Genomic DNA, 25,570 nt, shown 5'->3' on the forward strand with positions numbered 1-25,570 from the left:
ATATATATATATATATATATATAAACAGAACTGCTTCAAAAACCAAAACACTTCCTCACTGATGACGGTCGGTATTATCAGAAAACAACGAAACTCACGCAAAACTGATTTGCATTTTAAAATGTATTTTGCATGCATATCCATATATGTATATTACATTATTGTGGTTGTGCATTATGCACAAGAGACATGTTATTGTCAAAGTAAGCGATATATTGAAAGATGCTGAGAAATAATTATATACACATACTGGTAAGAAACGCAATTAAATGAAACAAAATGCTCAAAATTCTTAGAGTGGAATAATATATTTATTAAATGGAGAATGTGTAAAAGGCAGCTGGAGTTCGAGTAGCAACTCACAGATAGTTTTCAATAAATAAATAAAATAAAATAAAATAAAATAAAATGTGTCATTCATTTTTGAATCAAATCAATTTATTACTGGTACTTAATTCTTATGAATCACAGACATGCAGATGAAAAGCAAAAAGCTATTAAGTGCCTGTAACCCCTATACCTCTAGGATGTAAATATGTAACAATACGTTTAGTCAGGCATTGTACTGTGAGTTAGTTCTCCTTTACATTTGAAGTCGGTATCGGTACTGGGATGTGAGTTAGGCTATGCTGGTTGTGTGGTGGGGGTGAGTTGGTTGGTTAGTCACTTCTGACTAGAACAATGCATCACATTTTTGGAAGGAGTAAAACGGACAGTTTTAAGAGGTTCATATCTATCTCAAGGGTGATAATAGCAAAATGGAATGAAATAGCTTTAACCAAAATCCCATTAAGAGCTTAGCTCGCAGAATGTTTACCTAGTTATCAGACACTCAACAAATATATGAGGTTATGTTAATGCACATGTAAAAATGTATTTATTAGTATAACTATTCTTTAACTTCTTTCAGTCATCTGACTGCGCCCATGCTGGAGCACCACCTTTAGTCGAACAAATCAACCCCAGGACTTATTCTCCGTAAGCCTAGTACTTATTCTACCGGTATCTTTAGCTGAACCGTTAAGTTACGGGGACGTAAACACACCACCATCGGTTGTCAAGTGAAGGTAGGGATACAAAGAGACACAAATGCATACATACATACACACACACACACACACACACACACACACACACACACACACACACACACACACACACATATATATTATATATATATATATATATATGTATTATATATATATATATACGACGGACTTCTTTCAGTTTCCGTCTACCAAATCCACTCACAAGGCTTTGGTCGGCCCGAGGCTATAGAAGATACTTTCCCAAGGTGCCATGCAGTGGGACTGAACCCAGAACCGTGATGCAACTTTATATTTTTAATCTTATTCTTTTGTTGGTTTCGATCATGGACTGCAACCACGCTGAGGCACCTCACTAAAGGATGAAGGGCAAAATTAACCTAGGAGAGATTTGAGCTCGAAACATAAAGAGAGGTAACTAAATACGCAAAGCGTTTTTACCGACTACCCACCAAAATTCTGCCAATCAAATGCCCTATATAAATAATACGAAAACGTCACTGAAAATAGTGTGTATCATTTTACTACCAAAGATGAAAGGCCTGGACGTGTGCTTAAGAAGTTCTCTTTGCAACCAAGGACTTTTGGATTCAGTTTTACTGTGCGTACCTCGGGTGTCTTTCACTATAGCCCAAGGCCGACTAATGCCTAGTGAATGAATTTTATGGACGGAAACTGGGTGGAATCTCATCGCCGTGTACGTGTGTGTGTGTATGTGCACTACTCTTCGTTGCTATGTTCGTGAACAGGTTCAAAACATAGACTATGGCAAGTTGTCTGTACAAGCCTCCGCACGCACGCACGCACACGTACGTACACGCGCACACAGTGCTTAGTCGCACATATATGCACACGAACAGATGTACACACACACATGCGCACTATTAACCCGCCTTAAGCATACACACAGGCCATTATGTCATACATCGACCTTGCCTCCTGATTCCATTAGACACACCTATGATGCTCCTACCCTATTATGTTGCAATGTGCTCATGTATATTCGCAGATTCAGGCATGTACATAGTAAACTATCGAAATGCAATGCGCAAGCCAATAAAATACGGCATAATTTCAGATCTACTTAATCTACAGTGTGTTCATGTAGATGTTGTGCGACATCTGTCCATTACTTAATAAACAAGAAGAATTAGAGATCTTTTGTTCAAGCGTCGTATGTGGGAATGTCGCTTCCACGTGTTCTCATTAACACCGCCTGAGCAACAAACGGTATCTTTATATATATTCCCCAGTGAGGAAAAGACCCGTAATTTAACAATCTTTGTCGCTTTCGACGTGAGAAGACTAGAGAAATGAAAATACCTTAGTTAGAAAACAGGAAACGGTGTAGCCTATACCAGCTTGGAAAAACAAAAATGATGGCAATTATGACGATACATTCTATGAGATTACAACAAGGAGTCAGCATCTTCATATTTGATACGTACTCTCTTTTTCTACCATCCTTCATCCGTCGCTCGGTCTAATACCACCATCTGGTTCTTGGCAATATGGACAAGGTTTCCGGTTTGCGGACAACTTCTTCCTTTTTATCAACAATTACCGAGGCCCAGAAACAGTGAAGGGTTATAGGTGCGGGTGCTAGTTTCTTTTCTCTGATGAAATAGGAGTAAAAAAAAAAAAAAATCGTTCTTTTTCTCTCTCCCCCACCCATCTCTTTCTCAAGTAGTAGATACGTATTCGTATGTATTCGTTCAATTCCCAAATTAAGTAATAACGGATTTTTTGTTTGTTTGTTTCAGAAACCTTGTGAAAATTTAATGAATGGATGAAACAGTAGTAGGTAAGGATATTCACCAAATAAATTAGCTGCAGTAAAGCTGGAAAAAGACCAGATTTGTAAGGCATTTTGTGTTGGCGCAGTGCGTCGTTCACTTTCCTGAGAACCTGTTTGCATTCGCAATATTCAAATTAGCAAGACGCCGTACTAACGAGATGGGATGGGGAGGAGTATGTGATTTCTCGATATGTAAAAGATAATAGCCAACTCTCTCTCAGACCAGGCAATACTAGCTTTAAGAATGAAAGGACATTAATGTTGTACTGGGTATATATATTATCTCGGGAAAATGGAGGTCAAATGAACAGATCTGAACGATGAGAAATACTAGTTTTCTACTTCGTCGGTGGTTTATAATGTTGATCATGATGATTATAGTGGTGATAGTAATGGTGGTGGTGAAGACGACGACAGCGGTGATGAAAGTGGTAGTAATGTTTATAATGATAGAGATACTGATGAAGATGGCAGTTAGATTATAGGGTTTTTCTAAGATCGGCAGTGGTATTGTTTATGCTACTGCTGCTACTGATAGTGGTAGCGCTGGTATATTCTAAACAGGCTGGTTCTTGTTTAAAAATATTAAGACAAACAGTTCAGTTAAACGTTAGGTGGTGTTGCCAGTGGAGTCAGCAATACAATACAACAATTGTTAATGATCTTACAGCAAACACCAACAATGTCATCATCAAACTATTTCTTCTCCCAATACTTTTATCAGCATTACTACGGCCACCATCTATGATCTAACGAGCGAAACTATGTGATTGTGTGACTTGCTAGATAGAAATAGTAGCAAATTCCCTCAGCTAATTACCTATCGTTTTAAAAATCAAAATGAAAAGACACTTTGATTAATATAAGTCATAGAAATACTGTCTGGTAATGACGAAATGATCGTGGCTGGAACCTCCTGTCTGCTTGTTGTAACCACCATCGCTTAAGTTAGTCTACGACTTAATGAGTATTTATGTGATTGTGTAAACCGCAAGAACTAGCAGTAGCTTCCTCAGACCATGTCATATTTAAAAAAAAAAAAGAATGGAAAGATGCCTTGAATAATGTAGTCCTACAGATACAGTCTACTAACGACAAGATGATCATGAGTGGAACGCCTTTGATCAGGGGTCTGCTTGACCAATCAATAATGACCGAGAGCTAAATAACAATGACATAACATTAAATCAGGCTACTACCTTCTTCTTCTACTACTACTACTACTACTACTACTACTACTACTACCACCACTTAACTGACACCATCGCCACACCATCACTATAAATATTTATCAAAATACCACGAGCGCATCTGCAACCCACATCACCATCGCAAGTCTTTTGTAGCTTCATAAACATTGCCTTTTAAAAAAATTACCACCATTGTCGTTTTAAGCAACGCCATTATTACTATCAACAGCATCTACACCACCACCACCACCATTACGGCAACAACTTACAATATCACAATAACAACCACAATAACGGCAGCAGCGGCAGCGTAAATACATTTAATACACACTGCTACGACTTCTGATAAGAGACTTGGAATTTAAACATCGCATTTCCTCTCTTTCTCCACAAAAATTCAACCCAGCACCACCACACGACAGTACTGGGCAGGTGAGGGGAAGACAACCCTTAATGGAACATACTGATCTATTAAACAATACTGGCCTGGTGGAGGGTGGTGGTGATAGTTAATGGGACATACTGACCTATTAAGCAATACTGGTCTGGTGGAGGGTGGTGGTGGTGATGGCGATGATGATGATGATGATGATAGTGGTGATGATGCTGATAGGGGCGATGAGGATGATGGCGATGGTGGTGGGGAAACTTAATGGGACATACTGACCTATTAAAACTTGTTTCATGCTGATGGTGTTGATGGTGGTAATGATGATGATGGTGGTAGTGAAGATGCTGGGGATAATGGTGAGATGGTGGTGGTGGTGGTGGTGGTGGTTATGATAGTGGCGGTGGTGATGATGTTTGTGGTGTCACTTAAAATGGAACAGTTGACCTATTAAACAAAATCAAGTCGACAACGAGGCTTCCACGTGGTCGCTAGAACTGAGCAACCAATCTCCCTCAGATTATATTCTTTATCTTAAAAAAAAAAAAAAGGAAAGAGACACATTAACTAAAGTAGTCCAATTTACTCAAAAAAGACAGGATGGACACGGCTGGAATGTCTGTGATAAGGTGAGTTTGATCAGAACTGACCCAGAGCTAATGAACCAGAAAATGTCTGAAAACTTATAAGCCACTCTCTCTCATTCTACGTGCAACTGTACCATAACTATACAGTGCGCGCGTGTGTGTGTGTGTGTTCGTGTGTGCGCGCACGCGTTCGTGTGTGCGTTAGCTGATGTGTAACAATTATTTCTCCTCTCTCTCTCTCTCCCTCCTCTCTCTGCCATACGCACACACATAGATAAACGCATTCATGAGAGTAAATGCGGTTGTATCCATGGATAATAATCCTACTAACTTTAGGAGTAAGCCTCTTTTCCCAGCTGTACCCGTGGTAGGATTTCATCACAATAATGCATTTAACCTAGCAGAGAACTCACGAAACCTCTAATGGGTGGTTACACTGTTTGGTGGTTCTTGTTTAGTGTGAATGAGACAGCGAAAGTTGGACACTTGCGCGTGCATCATTGTATATAAGAGAGAGAGAGAGAGAGAGAGAGAGAGAGAGAGAGAGTGTGTGTATGTGTGTGTGTATGTGTGTGTCTATGTGTGTGTGTGTGTATGTGTGTGTGTATGTGTGTGTGTGTGTGTGTGTATGATAGCATTAGCTTAATACGGAGATTGAGGAGAACATTCAAACAAGAAAGGACTCGATACAATTGAATGTAGAGTGAATATTAAAATTAAGGAATCCGATGGGTGTATAAAAGGTTTGGTACAGCATTCTCTGATCAGTGCGGCTCTACATGCAGCAAACAACCTTTAGTACAATTGTCAGCACACAATTGTGTGTGTGTGTGTGTGTGTGTGTGTGTGTGTTCTGTAAATTTTTAATCAGTTGAGGGCTGCCAAGCTCAGGTAGAATGGAGTGAAGTGTAGTGATGTTTACGCTTTCCCTATTAACAGTGTGAATAGAATGAAAGTGAACTGTAATTAATAGCCACGGAGCTGGTCTTTCAACAGCCAAACACATCTGTTTAGATGAAAAAAAAAAAAACATCCCTATCAGCCCTTGTTTAAGAGTGAAAAAGAAATCATCAGACCCGCTAAAGACACTTGGACAAAAGACAATGTACTTAGCCAGGTGATCACGTTACCAGGTACACTATTCTCTCTTCTTAAGCCAAATTTCAAATTTTTACTCAGTTCATGTTTGCAACGAATTTTATCTATATAAATACGAATACATAGATTAAAACTTAATGTTTTGTTTTTAAATAAAATATAAATTAACATTTAAATTTTATATTTGAATTTTAAATTTGAACAAAAATATCTTCCGTACCTGGTAATTCTCGTGGGAAACCACAGATCGGCAAAGATATAACAATGGCATAGAGACCACTGAGAAGAAATCCAATCCACCAAGCACCAACAAATTTGGCGTTACCGGACTTCATGCCAATGCTGAAAAATAAGAGAGAGAGAGGATTATCAACTTGATAAAATGATGCCGAGAAGATATATCAGTTAGATACAGTGTCATAGATTTAAATTTAGAGGTATAATTTAACTCTTTCACAAATTACAAGCGTCTGTCCAGTTTTCGAGGCTTTTTGACCAAACAAAGCAAAAATCTCATCCTTATTTTATTCTGGATCTAACGCTAATCTAACCATACAGTCTTCTGACAGAATAAACAAAGACATCTCCAAAAGTATAGTGAATGCGTCGCGTTACAGTTCAGCTCCTTTAATTAGAGACAGACCGGAACATCTACAGCAGAAATAAACTGATAGAAGATCACAGGTTGCTACTTTACAACTTTAATCACTAACATTTTAAAAACATTTTATTGGTCATACATCTAGTATTATTAGTAATATGTCGAATTGATCGTTTTGTAGCATTTGAACGGCGATCCTCGCTGAGTTCATATTCCAGCGATGTTAATTTGTCTATCACACTTTCAGGTTTGATATGTAAAGTACCATTCCAGAGTAGTGGATTGGTAGAACTTTTAAGAGCGTTGGACAAGATGTCATGCAATATTTCTTTCGGCTCTCTGAGTTCAAATTCTGCTTAGATACCGATTGCCAGGGCTAATCACCCAACCCTATGTAGGAGCATTCCGTCGAACTTGCAATTAGCCATCGTGTAAATAGCAAGAGGTCGAAAATGGCCGCTGAATTAGAAAACTGAAATACTTTTTCAACTAAGTAACTGAAAATTAACGATTTTATGAACTCATTGCAAAATACCCAAACCAAGACAATGAATGCATAACCTTTCTCAGCAAGTATTCCGGTCTCTGCAAGGGAATAACAGCTGGAAAAATACTGTGAACCTATAAAGTAAAAAAGCTGCTGCGAGTTGCAGAAGAGAAAGAATATTATATAAAACAGAGTATGGCGCTCAAGAACAATGACGAGCTCACGTTGATAGACAAAAACAAAGGTGAAGCAAGTCTGTAAAATCCTCTACATCCAATGTTTTTAAATCATCAGTGACCCTCGATCTAGTATAATAGCAAATGTTTGAAGAAGTGACACTCTTTCTGGTCAGAGAAACGAAGAATGTTCGCAAGGTGATAAAATGTAGCCTCCAAAAATATTAAAGAGAGCAGCTGTAGAAAGTCCTCTTTCTATGCACAATAAATATTTGACAGGAAAAATACTATAGAAGAAATCCATTGCTAACTTGCTTTATAAAAATGGTGAAGAGAAGAAATCTAGGAAACTATTGCACCATACGCTCCTTGTCTCACCACTACAAGCTGTTTACAAACGTCATAGACACCAGACATTCGGAACATCTCGACGACCAACAATTGAAGAAACAAGCGAGTTTTCAACAGAACTAGAGCACAACAGAAACAGGCTACGTATTTACACTAACAGTTTCTAGAGCGAGCGAAATATCATAAGCCCCCTTTTTGTATTACCTAACAGATTCTGAAAATAGCTTCCATATCATTGAAGTGAAGTAGTGCTGAAATCTCTGAAGGCACAATACATAAAACTTCTCAGGGAGATAAAATCAGGATGTATCAGTAACATAGCTCTGCTGTCACTATCCGTAAGAGTTTAAGTCGAGAAGGATTTCCAGCAAGAAGTTTCGATCGGAACAGATACCATCTCTCCAAAGATTTCCGCTACATGCGCGAAATGGTCATCGGAGACAGTCATTGGAAAAGTGGTAATCAATGGCAATTGCGAAAAACCAATACTTCCGATTCGTAGACAAAATTGTGGATATTTCAGAAACTTCAGACCAGCTGCGCACTATGTTAACCCTTATATATATATATATATATATATATATACATATATATATATACATATATATATATACATATATACATATATATATATACATGCAGGCATGCACGTACGCATGCATATATGTGTGCGTATGTGTTGGAAAACGGCAAAGCAAACTTGGTACAGACATTCACGGAGTTGTATTCATATAAATGAGAACTTCAATTCCAACTCCATCCAGAGCAGGTGGCTCTGATGTTGAAAGTCGGCCATAAAAGCGATCCTGGTCGAATGAGTATGGAAATAAAAAGACAATACCCAATTCCTTCTGTTTGTATTCCACGTAAATATAATCATCAGGCCTACTTGTATTTATCTGCCTTTTTACTTTTACTTACGTACACACACATAAATATTTATATCAGGTCTTCCACTCATTATATCTACTACACTTTGTAATAATGTGTGTCACAGAATACAATTGCCGACATCTGATCAAAGAAGAAACAACAACCAAAAACATCCTCAAATCACCGATATAAACATACAAAATTAATCTACAATATTCCCTATCTTTATATCAGTCTGTTATGAGAGTAACAGGAAGCTTAATTATAGCATATGTGAAGCCATTTTATGCGGTTTTATGTAATTTCATCAAGTGTTGTTTCTGTTGGATGATCCATACAGAGCAACGGACACACACAAAGCTTAGAAGTGAAGTTATTGAATATAAGTCAAATCAATCCAACCTGCTTAATAAAGTCGAGTGCTTTATTATTATATATTGTTAACGAAACAATAAGTGTTGTTATGAGTTTGCAATTGTGGTTGGGTAGGAGGAGAGAAAGAACTTAATTTGGTCTGATCTGCTAGTTCTGTGTCAGTCATCTCTTTTAGACTGACTAACAAAGAATTCATTACGTCGAATGGCAGACTATTAGCAATATATAAACATTACACTCACAAACACATGCACACTGGAATGTATATATAGGAACTAATGAGAAAGTCTCAGTGTAGTCGTCCAGTCTTCTAAAAATAACTGCTCAATCTCCCGCGAAATACACTCTGTCTTATTACCTAATACAATGGATAATCTAATCCCAGATTTATCATGGTTACAGAAACAAGCAATAAAAGTGAGTGATCGGGACTGAAGCACTTTCTCATAGCTCTGTCTCTTGGCACTGATCTGAGGCTAAACAGTAGCGTCAATCGCATGCATTTGTAAACCGATTCGAGAGAGAAAAATTAACTAAATTTCTATGAAAATTGAACCTTTTATGTCATGCTTTCTAAACCACTATGCTAGTTATTGTGCAATGTTCTTCCCACACACACATAGGACTAGGTTTCGGATTGCAGATATCCTTCTCTTCTTTACACCAACTAATATCGGTGAACTCGAATTTGTAAACGATCCATTAAAAGGGACATCCAAGGCTGGTAAAGTTTACTCTAATAATGATCGTTTTGTTAGTATATTAGTATTTCAGCCTGCTAGAAATACCAACAAAATCTCTCATGGACCATACTATGGTCTCAAGGCAGAAACAACACATTGTCCTGTATATAAAAAAAAAGGACGGCAAGGTCTCGGTTGATCCTAAGTTTGCTCTATCAGAGATGAACAAGGATTAAATAACAACAACTCCGAACTATTTGGAGATAATAGGAAGTTGAACATTTTTGAGAACCGCAAAAGCAAGTCTTTCTTTCACTTCCATCGATTTGCTCCTCGTACAACATATTTCTAGCGATTTCAATCATTTCTCATAAAAAGATCTGTCGAGATGCAACATTTATATGACTATCACAATTCCCCATTTGGCATCCACAGTATAAGTGTTGCCTTTACACTTATGTAGGAAATCGATATTACTCGAACATGTACAGAATTTTATAATCGGGTAACGAGCCGGTTTATTTGTTTTGGTATCTGTGAGTGTTGGTTTATGTGTTTCTACCAATATATATGTGATTCAAATTTTTATCGGATTCTATACACGTACTGTGAGAGAGAGAGAGAAGAGAGAGAGAGAGAGAGAGAGAGAGAGAGAGAGAGAGAGAGAAAGAGAGAGAGAAAGAGAGATGTATGTATATGCGTACAAAACGAAATTTAATAAAACTATAAGACTAGCATGTAGATAAATAATGATCGAGAATGCAGAGAGAATTTCCATATACTATGTATGCATGTGAATTATGTGAATTTGTTTATAACATATTGTTGCGCAATATGTAAACATTAAAAAAAATCTATCACAAATGCTAAGCTTCCTCTACTCTGACAGAAAAATGTGCAGCGCTTACACATAGCTTAAGTAGGATGAACATAAGAGTACACTTTACTCATATGAAAGTGCGGAGTTACTACCATACATACAGATATCTTAGACAACATTAAAAAGTTAATTCGACTGACTTGCCAATGATGCTCTGCACCAACACGTTACAACCTCCACAAATCAACTGCCCCACCCCCTGTTGTCTCCTTTGTACAATAGGTTCTTTTGAATCAGAAACTGCAAAACACCTCCACGTACACCTAGACGTCACATTTATCTCTTCTTTGCTGCTAAGCCTTACTTTATTTCATTTCTGCGAACTGGCATTAAACATGCGTCACAGGAGGGAGATAAACGTTATAGAAGGTCAAGCTGACCCTCAACCACGTTGATCTCAGCAGTCTGGCTGCGTTTGCAAATGTAATGGAAGATGCCTCTTTCGTGCACGTGCGAGAAAAAGAGAAGGGAGAGAGTGTGTGCTTGTCTAGCCCCCACTCCCCACTTTAACGAAATGTTAATTCGGGGAATTGTTGATTGCTTGAAACTATCACCTCTGAGCCGGTTGCAGCTGCCGCTAGACACATTCTTTTTCTAAAGCGCAAATATTTTCAATCATCAGAAGTATATCTTGTATGGTATTTACTATATCGTTCTTTGTCTTGGCGATTTTCTTTCTCCGTCTTCCCTTCTTTGGACTTTTTCTATATTTCTCATGAAGAGCTCCACTCGAAACATGAAATCCTCTTTTCTTTCCTGAGCGTCCAATAACAGTACTTGTTCCACATCCTCGCGTTGTTGCTTTTTCTTGCTTGTTCATATTTGGATTGACTATATATATATATATATATATATATATATATATATATATATATATATATAAACATTAAAAGCAAGTACAGCCAGAGAAGATTGCCTGACTAATTGCCTCATAATATATAACTCTACTTTATGAATCATTGGGTGGCTTTGCTTTTCATCTCTCCAGTATAAAATATTGATTAGTTCGTATTGGTGAGAGCAATAGCACATTTAAACGGGATCTAGTTTTCTATAAATACACAGGCAGGCAGACAAACCGACAGCTAGACAATCAAGCAAACAAGTAGAGAGAGAGAGAGAGAGAGAGAGAGAGAGAGAGAGAGAGAGAAATAGAGAGAGAGAAAGAGAAAGAGAGAGAGAAAGAGAGAGAGAGAGAAACGATCTTTTGCGACTATAATCTTTCACCTTCAAGATAATGGGGGATAGATAGACAGTAACCTTATGGCCAGGTGATGAATGAGTAATCAATATACAGAAGATATCAAAGAGCATTTGAATGCTCAGTGGTGTTATTTTGTAAAAAAAATTGTATATATAAATACATTGGAAAACTGATTTTAAGAAAGCAAGATACGACTACCAGAAATTGCCCTAACAATTAACTTTATGCCTACCCTGATGTGGAACTAGTCTAAAAGTATGACATACATTAATCTAGATACAATACGAGGCCCAGTATTTGTTGCAGGGCCTAGAGTTATAGCCGCAATGAAAGTGACAAGTAAAGGCCAGACATGAGGTGATAGGAGACCCAAGCATGACCGTGCAGCTATGACGCTCGCTTTGTAACCACGTAATTTTGGGGTTCACTCCCCCTACACAGCACCTTGGACAGGGGTTTTCTGCTATAGTCCCGAACCGACCAATACCTCGAGTGAATTTGGTTGCCGGGATCTGTGTGGTAGCCCGTTGTGGAATATATATGTAATTGTGTGTTCCCTCCACCACTGCTTCACAACCGGTCCCCGTAACTTTGCTGTTCATCAAAAGAGACCGAGAGAATCAGAATTAAAGAATAAGTACTGGAGTCGATTTGCTTGACTACTACCCTTCAAAACGGTGCACCAACATGGCCGCAGTCCAGTGACTGAAACAAGTAAGAGATAAAAGAATCAATTGTAGTCGAGAAAGGAAAATGCAGTGTGGAGACGGCACATTCATGAGACAGAGGCTGGAGTGATTGTGAGCCACTTCATTGTAGTCAATCGAGTGGTTTTTGTCTATGTGGATGTCATCTACCATGACTATGTGTATCTACCTAACTATCCCAGGTGTGAGAGCCGTACATCACGTGTATATTTCAAATGTGTTTCGTAAAGAGTCAGTAGTCGTTGAGAGATAAAGTATATTCTAAACATGAAAAGGGAGGCTAGTCTCTGAGAAACAGTTTTTGCTATGTTGAGAAATAGGTGAAATGGTGCAGAGCACGCGAAAAGGTAAACCTCCTATATGTTACACGAACTTAAATATATACTTTCATAGGACATTTGAATGTTTATAAGTAAAAATTATGCATGAGTACACTGGGAAATAATCTTGAAAAAGAAAGAGAAGACAACAAGCAGTGAATGTGTGTGTTTTTAATGATCTTAAGGAACAATAAAATGATTGTAGTTTCTTACTTGATTTATTATCAATAACGATGTTTAGAAACAGATCAGTCCTGATAGCAAACCAAATGTATTTTTACATAGGAAATACAACTGCTTGACAGTCATTTCTTTACTTACAATAACTTTCTTTCTTTCTCTCTCATGTATGTATACATACATATATATGTATATATATATATATATATATATATATATATATATATATATATATATATGTATAACATTCAATGTAGAAGTAGGGTATACATCAGAACTTCTTAAGATAAACGCAAGCTAATATTTGTTCCCTACTTCTACATTGAATGTTCCAAGTGCTATTAGATGTTTGACCACAGCGGATCATCAGCAGAACACTTTATTGCATTAAGTTGCGGAGATCAAATCAACGTGGAGCTTCTAAAACCAACAGGAGCAGCAGCACATCTAATTGTATACACATTATATATATATATATATATATATATATATATATTCGTTTTGCAAGATTCTTGATGTGAAATCGTGTGTCGAAACATTTATTGTTGTATTTGGGGGTGGTCATGTTGCCAATTTAGCCAATAAAAGTGTGATGAAAGAACTCTGGCCGAAATACGATTAATGTAAAAAATGAAATAAAGCTGAAGCAAATTATCACCAAATATATAGTGCGTGCGTTTTTATTGGCTAAACTGGCAATATGACCGTCCCAAAATGCAACGATATATATATATATATACACACACACACACACACACACACACACACACACACACACACACACACACACACACACACACACACACACACACACACACACACTTTTTGCTCTTTTACTTTTACTTTTGCTCTTTTACTGTTTCAGTTATTTGGTTGCGGCCATGCTGGAGCACCGCTTTAATCGAACAAATCGACCCCAGGGCTTATTCTATCGGTCTCTTGCCGATGGGGACGTAAACACACCAACATCGGTTGTCAAGTGATGGTGGGGGGGAGGGGACAAACAGACACATAAATACACACATATACACACGACGGGTTTCTTTCAGTTTCCGTCTACCAAATCCACTCACAAGGCTTTTGTTGGCTGAGTCTATAGTAGCAGACACTTTCCCAAGATGCCACGCAGTGTGACTGAACCAGGAAACATGTGGTTGGGAAGCAAGCTTCTTACCACATTGTTCTGGGTTCAGTTCCATTGCGTGGCACCTTGTGCAAGTATCTTCTATAGCCTCTGGCCGTCCAAAGCCTTACAAGTGAATTTGAAAGACGGAAACTGAAAGAAGCCCATTCTGTGTGTATGTTCATGACAACCGGAGTTGGTATGTTTACATTTCCGTAACTTAACGTTTCAGCAAACGACACCGATAGAATGCGTATTATGATCGTTTCATTCGACTAAAAATTATTTAAGGCGGTGCCCCAGCATGACCGCAGTCTGAAACACACTCTCTCACACACACACACAAATAAGCGCACCTCTGTGAGCATGCAAGCACTGACAAAGGTAAATCTATTAGCTTTTTGGCGGGGTGCATGTATACCTACATTTACACGTAATAGTATCCTATCGCAGGCATATGTATATATATGTCTGCAATAGAATACGATTATGGATGAGAGCGAAGTGAAAAATGAAGAATTGGTTCAAAAGAACGTGCGCGTGTGTGTATACGCGGGGGCACCGTATATCTTTACCGTTCTCTATAGCAAGTAACTATTTCCTCACAATCTTTTGCTTCTCGTTAATTCTATCCTGCTGTTCCCTCACGTTTAATGTATGTATGTATATGCATTTATTAGTCTCCTTTTGATAGATATTTCTATATATGTACTAAGAAAGAGAGAAAGAAATAGCAGTTAAAACAAAAACTGCAGTAAGTAATAAATAGCACACTACTATATCCCTTCGTTATCACCACTACGAACATATACCAAAAAACATCAAGGCCGATTCACGTGATATTCAATGAAACATTCACCTTGCACTCCTTAAAATGCCAGCAACAATAGAAACGACAATCAGGTGAGAAGTACAGGCAGATCACCATGGCAACAACAGTAGCTTACAGCTGTCACAATTCACACCTCAATTACGAACATGTATATTCTCGTACATTCATGAATGTGTTTGTGTACGTACACACACACACACACACACACACACACACATATATATATATATGGAACAAAAACACAATAGCGGACAGACGTTCATATTACACACAGACACACACAGTAAGTATACTCACATTTATACAGGGAGTGGGGGGAGTTAAACAGTCATCTTATATACACATACATACATACAGCATATACTCAGATGTCGTCTTTAATTGTTATTTTACATTTAAAGCCTCACACCAGCTTGCAATGAGCATGAAAATAAATAGATACACATGTGCAAATAAGTTTGCGTGTATGTACATCAAATATTAGAACAGACATAGCGAAATGGTTAAGTTCATTTCGCAATCATGACGTGCCGGGTTCGCTCCGACAACGTGGTATCTTGTCTGTGTACGGAAAATCATAGAAAACCTTTGGATAGAATGCACTTATACATAACCCAACGGACGAACCACGACACAGTGAAACCCTGATAGTGACTGAATTACGTTAATACTCACTTATACTATAACCCATTGATTAGGTAATTATACACTATGTATATCATAATAGGTGTCTTACATGCGAAACGCGTGTGAGCGTGTAAATACAGTTATGTACGAGCGCACACACATACACGAATAATGTATATTTATCTAATGTTATGAGCTTATATATTATATAATATAATGCGTGTAATATATATATGAAGTAATGTATATATGCGGCTGTGTTGTTAAGAAGCTCGCTCTGCAACCACGTGATTTCGGGTTTGGTCTTAATGCGCTGTAACTTGGGCGAGTGTATTTTACTATAGAGACCGACCAAGACATGTGAATGAAATTAGTAGACAGAAACTTTGTGGAAGCCCGTCGCATGTGATATATATAAATATGCGTGTGTGTCTACTATGATTGCTTGACAACCGATGTTTGTCTATATCACCATAGCTTAGCAGTTCATCAAAAGAAACGGATAGAATAAGTACACAACTGAAAAATAAGTGCTAGGGTGGATTTGATCGACTAAACCCTTGAAGGCAGTGCCCCAGCATGGCCGCAGTCCAGTGACTGAAACAAGTAAAAGATAACAGATAATATACGAGAGATAACTGAAGTTCCTGATTTTAAGGGTATCGCGAAAGAACTTTCCGAATTCTTTTACAGGACTTAGAAAAACTGAAGGACCGCTGTGTGAATCTCAGAGGAAGAATATGTTGAATAAAATCTTAGTTAACTGATCTTCTTGGATTTTCTTTTACCCAAAGCCAGGATCTTTTCCGCACCCCTCGTATATATATATGTGTGTGTGTGTGTGTGTGTGTGTGTGTGTGTGTGTGTGTGTGTGTGTGTGTGTGTGTGTGTGTGTGTGTGTGTTTATATACGCTCGCGCATTAATTTGAGGCCGAGGTTTCTTTCCGTCTTACTATGAATTTCCCAGTTTTCTTTTTCCATATTGATTGCAGAGTTTAAATGTGCGAAATAAACCGTCTTCGTGTAGATTTAGAATAAAAAAAAGTAGCAATCTGAGTCTGAGAGACAATAAAACCTCTCTCGGATCAAGGGACACTCCCAAAAGTCTACATCCTCCGTTTCTTCACGACATTAAAGACTTAAATGCAATCCTGCTGTAGGTTTTATTTAAGCAATAGTGATGCGAGGGAGGACATGGAAGTATGAGAGTCTTTAGCTAAGTAGTTAAGCATTTGGTCCCCATGTGTATATGTAATAAAATGTACAGGATGACTATTTTCTTGTTTCCAGTACAAACATATCATTTACTGATGGCATCTACGATAGGATTGGGTCTGTAAGGGAGCGGCAGTGGTGGAGATGCTAACTGCCTGGTATGGGGGTATAGGCAGGAAGCGGGAGGTATATGTAGACTTAGCACAAGGAGGGAAAAGAAGAGTTGGTGAGAATATAGAAATAATGTTATTAAGAGGTAGGCAAAACTGCTTACCAGAGTTTATGTGAGCGCGCTATTAGAAAGAATGAGAAATACAAGATTTTCAAGTGTATGAATTTGAGCGTCTATGTGAATATTTGTGACTATATAAATATGTGCCTGTGTATGTTTTTTTCCTTTTTTTCTTTGCGTTTACGAAGTCGACAAGGAGGAACGGTAAAGAAAAGTATGCGTATGTTTGTCTTTTTAAACATATGTATTTAAAAGTAAATGTATACATATATTTTCTTTTAAACATCTGAATGCTTGCTAAATAGAGAGTGAAAGACCATAAGAGAATGAGAATGACGATAAGATACATATATATATATATATATATATATGAATATATGAGAGAGAGAGAGAGAGGGAGAGAGAGAGAGAGAGAGAACAAGATAGTGAGGGGTGAGACAGAATAAGCACAGAGCAGTGTATCTATTTTTATCTTAAGAATTAGCAATAAAACTAATGACTTTACTCATCATTATTTTAATTCGCTAAAACTGAGAAGAGAAAGGAGTAGCAATTGCCACTTGGATTTTGTTTTCTGTCACCTAGACGCATATTTTAAATGGGACGTTGATATGTATTTAGATAATTCAGAGAGGAGTAGGTGCGGCAAAATCCGCTTTCCCGAGTAAAATCACGACAACCCTTGGCAAAACTTATTAAATAAAAAGAATTATTGAAAAATTTAGTGAACTGATTTGCCATCAGAATTGAAATTATTTAACGTTTCGGACTATTATCCTTTTGCAGAAAGAGGAAGAGAAAGAATGTAGAAGTCGTATTACAACATTGCGTATGGGAAAACTACGCTTGTGGTGTGGGATAGCAAATGCGGAGAGAAAGGAGAGGTATAGCCAGTGAGAAATTTTGAGAGTAGTAAGGGAAGTAACGTAAAAGTTTTAAAAGAAATGAAATTTGTAATTCCATTGAAGGAAAGCAAAAACTTGAAGGCAATTGTTAGAAACCCTGACAGAAAAGGGGAGGTAATTTCTAGAAATTAGAATGTAATTATCATAGAAACTGACATATCTTAAAAGAAAAACAGACATTCTACATACTACACAGCACATGAATTTTTTTCTAGATTTTAACGTATTTACCTTTCAAGCCGTAACAGAAACTAAAATGATGGTGTGTGTGAGTGTACATGTACGTGGATGAGTACTTATGTGTGCAGCAGATACGTGTATGTGCGAGTATGTGAGTATGCATGTATATGGCATGCATATGTATGCATGTGCTTACATGCCTAATGTATGAGCATCTATCTACCCAATGTGTGTGTGTGAGTAAACGTGCGTATTCTGCGTAAATTAAGAAACACTAAATATATGCTTTCACCGTATATTGACTACACAAAATAGTCTAATATTAGGACATATAAAGCCTCACGTATTAATGCCCATTTTTTTTTCTTTTGGGTGTTTATATGCTCTAATATTAGATATTTTCTATAATCAATATACAATGAAAGCTTATACACACACACACACACACACACACACACACACACGTATGAATGTGTTATAAACGATTAACAGAGTTTGCTAAAGTGGGTAGATTTCACTGCCAAAAATGAGCAAAATATATAGTACGTAAAATAGTACAAAGTTTATAGAATGATTTCTACCCAGTAGAACAAAAAAATTGTTCGTCAGGTTTGGAAACAATTGTGGTGTCATATGCTTTAGAGAAAAACAATGCCAGTCTAACAAAAAAACAAAAAAAAAAAAAATTAAAATTGCGGTTCTGAATTCGTAATCGTATAATATATTGAGTATAATTTTTACCAACTGTAACTGTTTAAGAGAACTTGTGCATGCTTTGTGAGTGGGGGGGGGGGGGCACGTGCGCACGTCATATTAAGCAGACCTGTTTAAACACTAAATTTGAAATCATGTCTGACAGGTCTAGTGCTCAGGCCAAAACCGAAGGTGCAGAAGTGTTCGTGGACATGGCACTTTACCCGAATTAGAATTCTTTGGTAAAAAAAATTGTCTATTCTCTAAATCATTCTTGTTCTTTCTAGCTATCCTGTTGTTTACATCATTTACACTACGTATACATATTCAAACCCACACGCAAATAAGATATATTTAGCTCAAATTAACACACTGAACTGTTGTTGTTGGCACTCCGTCGCTTATGACGTCGAGGGTTCCAGTTGATCCGATCAACGGAACAGCCTACTCGTGAAATTAACGTGCAACTGGCTGAGCACTCCACAGACACGTGTACCCTTAACGTAGTTCTCGGGGATATTCAGCGGGACACAGCGTGACACAGTGACCCTTTGAATTACAGGCACAACAGAAACAGGAAGTAAGAGTGAGAGAAAGCTGTAGTGAAAGATTACAGTAGGGTTCGCCACCATTCCCTGCTGGAGCCACGTGGAGCTTTAGGTGTTTTCGCTCAATAAACACTCACAACGCCCGGTCTGGGAATCGAAACCGCGATCCTATGACCGCGAGTCCGGGAATTATCTTGCCAGTGAAAATTCATTGTATTCATTCAGACTCACAACCAGTCGGCAAGGCCCTGTTTGACAACCTTTACGCTCCCAACATGTATAGTTGAAGAGTTATATAAAGGTATAAAAAAAAAGAAAAAAAGAAAAAACCTCAATAGATAAAAGTGTAAATAATTTGTCTTCCCCTTCCAGTTGTATCTAATTAAAATATAATACTATGTTCTATGCTGTTGCTACAAGGCAATATAACCCAAAAGCTCGAGACAGAAAAATGGCAACAGGCCCACCAACAGTAGTCGGACCACGTATTTATTCTATCTCAAATTTGGCACTTTATTCACACACACACACACACACACACACACACACACACACACACACACACACACACACACACACACACAGTTATACATACAAATATACACTGGTACATACAGACACATGCACATACATTAGTTTGAAGTTGTGGCTTCCTTTCGACGAAAAAGACCCCACCCTTAAATAAAAATGTATAAGCCCTACACATATACACGTGTGTGTCTTCCTTCAATTCTCCCCTATTTCCATTTTTTTTCTCTTCTTACATCCCTCTCTTTTGTGATCCTTTTGCGTAATTCGCAAAACCTAACGATAATCTTTGACAGTGGAAGAATTCCCTTATCTTTCTGCCATTCAGCATTCCTCTTCCATTGAAAGGCCCAAGTGAAAACAGGGTATATGCATGTACGTGAGTATGTTGGGAGAGGGAGAGAGAGAGAGAGAGAGAGAAAGAGAGAGAGAGAGAGGGGGAGTGTGTGTGTGTGCAAGTAATTGTATGCATCTGCGTATGTATGTGTGAACACGCATACATATAAGTGCATACGAACACGTGTATGTGCATGGGAACTTGTACACGCGAATGAAGGCGCGTGCTATGGAAAAAGAATCTATACGAGAGAGAAGGAACGTATCCGCGACAAATGTATACATGAACAAGTGTGTATGTGAATAAACACACACACAATGCGCGCACATAGACTGGGCAATATGCATACACGTATGCCTATGTCAGCGTTCTTAAACGTGTACAAAGGTACTTGTATATATATATATGTACGTGCTTACGAACTTTATTTGCGTATATATGAAGACGTGTGAATATTTATACGTGTGTGCATACGTGCGTGTGTCTACAGACGGGGTGAAGGCTGGTCTAAGACACAGAGATAGTTGACAGAATGAAAAATAAAAACAGGCTAAATTCTGACTTGCGTCAGCGTCTTTGGAGTAAGGAGGAGAAAAAAAAAAGAGACTGCAGTTGTGTGTGTGACGGTAGGTAGTGGTGTGGTGGTGATAGAAGTAGAAGTAATAGTAGTAGGAGGAGTGTTAGTCATCGGATACCGCTGAGATGATGTCGGTGGTTGTTGATGTTGTTGTTGTTGTCAGTGGTGGTTGTGATATTGATACCACAAGTGGTGTTGGCAAGGGTTTATATTTGTGTCTACGTTGTAAATAATGAATATTATCTAACTCAAGATCAATCTTGCCGGAGTAGGCTTACGATCAAAATGTTCTTTTTGTTTTTAAACTACATAATGTATACATTATCCAAAGTGTTTCTTTTTAAGACAGTTAGAGAGATGCTTGGATGAAACCTTGCTTGTTAATTCTGGCTGGTCGAGCAACCAAGTAGCGGTTGTCTCATCAGTTCATCGACAATAGTGATGTTTTTTCTCATCCAACGACGGTCCTGATCAAGTAGACCTATGATCAAATGCATTCCAGTAATGACCATCCCTAATGAACGCATCTTCACAACAGTATATATAGTTTCGTTGGTAGGTGCTGGGATGATGTTAAACTTGCTGTTTAACCCCAAAGGCTGGTTGTGATGAAAGGCTTTCCCAGCCGCAGCAGTCTCGTCTGTTTTTCAAACAACGTTACTAGGACACTATCTAACGCGTCCTTTCACTTTTAGATGCTAGAATGTACATTGAGAAAGAGATTGGTTTTGCAGTTCAGGCTATCGCATAAAGGCTGCCACTTTTGATCTTGTTAAGGCATGTAAAGTAACCAGCACTAACACCACTGTAATGTTAGGTGGTTGTTTAACCCCAGGTAAACGCATGTCGGTTTTGCACTAGATCACTAAAATAACTGCGGTTAATTCTCAAAGTGGTCTTTTTGCAAATGTATTGCTGCTCACCAATTTTGACTTTCCTCTGAATAAGCCATAAATTTACCCGTTTCTTTTTTTTTTCTCTCTGTTTCTTCTATATTAATAGAAGCGAAATTATGTCTGTCCGTCTGGAACCCCTGTTTCTCAGTCTACATTTGCTCTACATAGACATATTATACCTTTTTGGAATCAGGATGATCACAGGATTGAAAGTCTGCCCTTCATTTGGTTCTTGAACATCCAGTATTGAGATCTAATTTAAAAGCATTTGGGTTGCTATTTTTAGCAGGTAAAGCTTAGATGATTCACGCCTTCTTAGTTGGTGTTTGTCACATGACGTCAGAGATCAAAGGGGAGATAAATGACATTAGCTTCGTTAATTTTACATCGAGATAAGAAATACGGGACAAATTGTCGAACAGTTGAAATTCAAATTTGGACTGGAACAATAGAATGATTGCATTACAGAATTAATTCTCATCCGTCCTTAACCTCTGATCAAACACCACCGGGGCATATAGTCATTATAGACATATTATAGTCATGTTATTTAGCTATCTTTAGTTTTGGGCCACAGGCCCAATTAGCCTCTCGCAAAAGCCAACTTAAAAGTCTGAATGGAGTGAGGCTTTTAAACTAGTATAACATAAGTCGTTAAAGAACCTTCGTTATATTCTCAGACAATAACATTTCAGCTTTCATCTCTTTTCAAACGGTGAAATATTTTTATTTCAAGGTGAAAAGCAATCGTTCCAGGTTTTCTTTTCGAAACTGGTTCTTCATTTTCGATAATGGATGGACACAAGATCTTTGCCAGACTTTGGTAACTGGAGGTGCTTCAGAATATTCTGTGTGTGTACTAATTTGTAATAACGCTAAAGTGGAGTAAATGTGGGGATGCACTATTGAACAGTGACGGGGAAGTGCCGTCCAGTGCACCTCCTTAGCGACAGGCATGAGCGCCAATATAAGTATATAAATGTATATTTAAGATACTCAAGCACTAGGTTCTGTTCTTTACAACTTGAATGTAAATAATAACGGAGTAACATTGGCTGCTAGAAAAGGCGCTTAGAAAATAAAATGAAACAAAATGTGCCGAACAGTCGGGTGTGCCGGATTACTAGATACTAGATTAACAAACCTTTATTGTATAACAATAATTTACTTACGAAGAAGTATCAACACGGCCGATATCCACATAATAATCCAAGAATTTTCCACCTAAGAGATATCCAAATGCTGGCCCAATGATGGACATCGTATAGAAGATACCTGGGCAAAAAGATAGGAAAATATTTTAATTAAACAAGAGTTATTTATGGTAAAATATTTCTGCTTTCATTTATAGTTAAACATGAAAACCAACTCCTGTGACCGTACGAACTCTTTATTCGAAAGTTGATAGTAAATCAGAGGAAATTTGGGCAAATAGAGAATAACAAACAGATTACATGTAAAATAGATTGATTTGCTGTAATGAGTCTTACCGTTTTACTTATCCAGGAAGTAAAACAATTTCATTATTGAATCGTTGTGCACATGCATGGAGTGTAGTTGATTAAACAAAGACATTGGCTGGTGAAGGGAAAGCAATCACAAGGAAATCTCAATGAGTAGAGTCATACTATGAAAGGTTTTTGACTAGCTAGACATATGCATACAGTATGTTTAAATTTGATTACTGAATAGAGAAGAGATGCTTTTATATATAAAAACTATTTATTAGCGACAGAGGAGTAATATATAACCCCACTTTATAACGTGGATATTCTATGAGAATAAACTACACTGCGATAGTTACCATAAGAAAAACTCTCATAATGGCATTTGGTACAAAATGCAGTTTTGTTTATACCAATAGCGGCGAAATAAATCCCCATCTCCAAAGACGTGTCCACCAGATCACGTAATTTCGACCTTGTTTCGTCTTGTAAATAATGGACGCTCAACCGCTAGAAATAGCAGCCATTCATCTCCTCGGCAGCGATATATAGAATAACATTTATATATGTTAGAGTAGTCTTAACTAAAAACAGAAACTTCCAATTCATGTCATTCTACAACATATATTAATTTGAGGTTATGAATTCATTAAGACTAAAAGAAAAGAACGTATGAGTTAAAAGAGACGTAGTTCTGCTAACCAACATAAGTTTTAATTAACTGAACTAGTTCTGAAATCTCTCGTTCTCTCTTTCTCACACACACACTTGAAAGTTTAAATCCTGGTAAATCGTAGGGGGTTAAGCATATACATAAACACGCATATACACAACCCCACCTTCACATATACATGTGTGCGGTATGCTCTTGGAACAAAGAAAAAGCACTTAATACACTGAAATTTTATTTATTTGTGTATATGATGTGCTAAAGTTCACTTCGTCACTTTTCTAAAAAGTAAAAAATTAAAAGAAAGAAAAGAAAAATTAGCACAAAAACTAAAACAAACAAATATGAGACACGACGCTTAGAGTGAAACTGCGGTCACTGACCAGAAAAGACGCGCGCACACGAGAGAGAGAAAAAAACTGGGGAGCACAGGTAGATAAGAGTGTGTATATAAGGGACACGGATGGTCGGCTCAAAAGGGAACAAGATACTTTAATTGAGGTGATGGAGTTGTTTCTATCCTACATTTTGTACTGAGATGTGTCCAGGGCAATGTACTGAGTACCGCACGCACAAAAAAAAAAAAAAATATTAAAAATATTTTTCAAATAGGTCAATGACATAAATTTAGATAATTAAGTTAAAGTGTAATAATTAAGTTAAAGGGTGGATTATTAAGGCAAATGGTGAAATAGTTCCCAGTTGTAAACAACATGAGAAACTTAATTCGACAAATTTTTAATTAGCTGTTCTAAAGTTTACTTTATTCTGTAAGGACGGCGGAGGGAATGGAGGATGTGGATGGTGTTAATTTATGCTATAATGTCGTAGGACAAACAGTCTAATGCTGGATACCTCTCGACTTGGAAAGTGATAGGACCCATCGTCGAAGGAAGTGAAACAGATAAAACAAATACAAACATGCACGCGAACACACACACCATATATTAGAGAGAAGCAGAAGAGGAAAGGAAGAAAATGATGGGGGGGGGGGGTCAAGATCAAAACGTTGTTGTTCTTGTGAACAACTCAGAGTGGCATGTCTCCATATTTCTACAAAGAGAAGCGTTAAAGAGTTGCGTGTTGTTGCAAGTCAAAGTGAGAGGACGGTATTTCAGTAAAACTCAATGCGTTGCTCCCATTTGACATAAAAAAATTAGAACTATCATAAGTAGACTCCGTACGCACACATTTATTAAACAGACTGAGCCGGAGAAACATAGCTCATGAGATATATTTAGTGAAAGACTGACTATCCGTATCGTATAATCTACTACATATGTGGAAAATCGGTGTGTGTTTGTGGCGTTGTTAGCTAACTCCTCCAACATCGTCTTATTGATTTTAATGAAACTTGACACGGGAGTAGAACTCATGTCGGGAAACCTCGTGACATACTTAGATTGTTGAAAAAAAATCGATAATACGGCCCCTGGAAGGGATCTTTATATCTACCTTACATAACTAAACTTTTTTTAAACACCCGAGGGAAACAAACCATAGCATCTGCACAATATTTTTTAAACAAGGGAAATAACCCGTAGTATCTGCAATTACAGTTGCTAGTTTTTAGCGAAGCGATCAATATTTGATTTTCACGATCAGCGGACCTGATTCTACATTTCACTACTCACAGTTTTGAATTACCGGGTATACCAGCTAGTAGTAGAAATAGAGATAAAGTGAGTAATGAAGAGCAAATGGAACATTTGGTTGCAAGGGTATTGTTAGATCTGAACATAACATTAATTTGTACAGTAAGAGTTTGCAGTTGATGAATTAAACCAATCATTCCATTATTCTTTTCTCAAAAATCCT

The 25,570-nt window shown here is 37.6% G+C and overlaps 1 protein-coding gene across 3 annotated transcripts in view; it reads right to left on the reverse strand.

Moving 5' to 3' along the window:
- Positions 1-25,570, reverse strand: part of LOC106881250 (solute carrier organic anion transporter family member 4A1) — a 187,966-nt gene that overhangs the window by 12,007 nt on the left and 150,389 nt on the right. For all 3 annotated transcript variants that reach the window (XM_052967048.2, XM_052967049.2, XM_014931570.3), the window contains 2 exons: positions 22,810-22,912; positions 6,328-6,449 (listed from right to left, as the gene is read on the reverse strand). In XM_052967048.2, coding sequence (XP_052823008.1) covers positions 6,328-6,449; positions 22,810-22,912 — 225 coding nt within the window. The remainder of the gene's footprint in view (positions 1-6,327; positions 6,450-22,809; positions 22,913-25,570) is intronic.

The sequence above is a fragment of the Octopus bimaculoides genome, chromosome 4, assembly GCF_046866305.1.
Source record: "Octopus bimaculoides isolate indiv1 chromosome 4, ASM4686630v1, whole genome shotgun sequence".
Classification (NCBI taxonomy): Eukaryota; Metazoa; Mollusca; class Cephalopoda; order Octopoda; family Octopodidae; genus Octopus; species Octopus bimaculoides.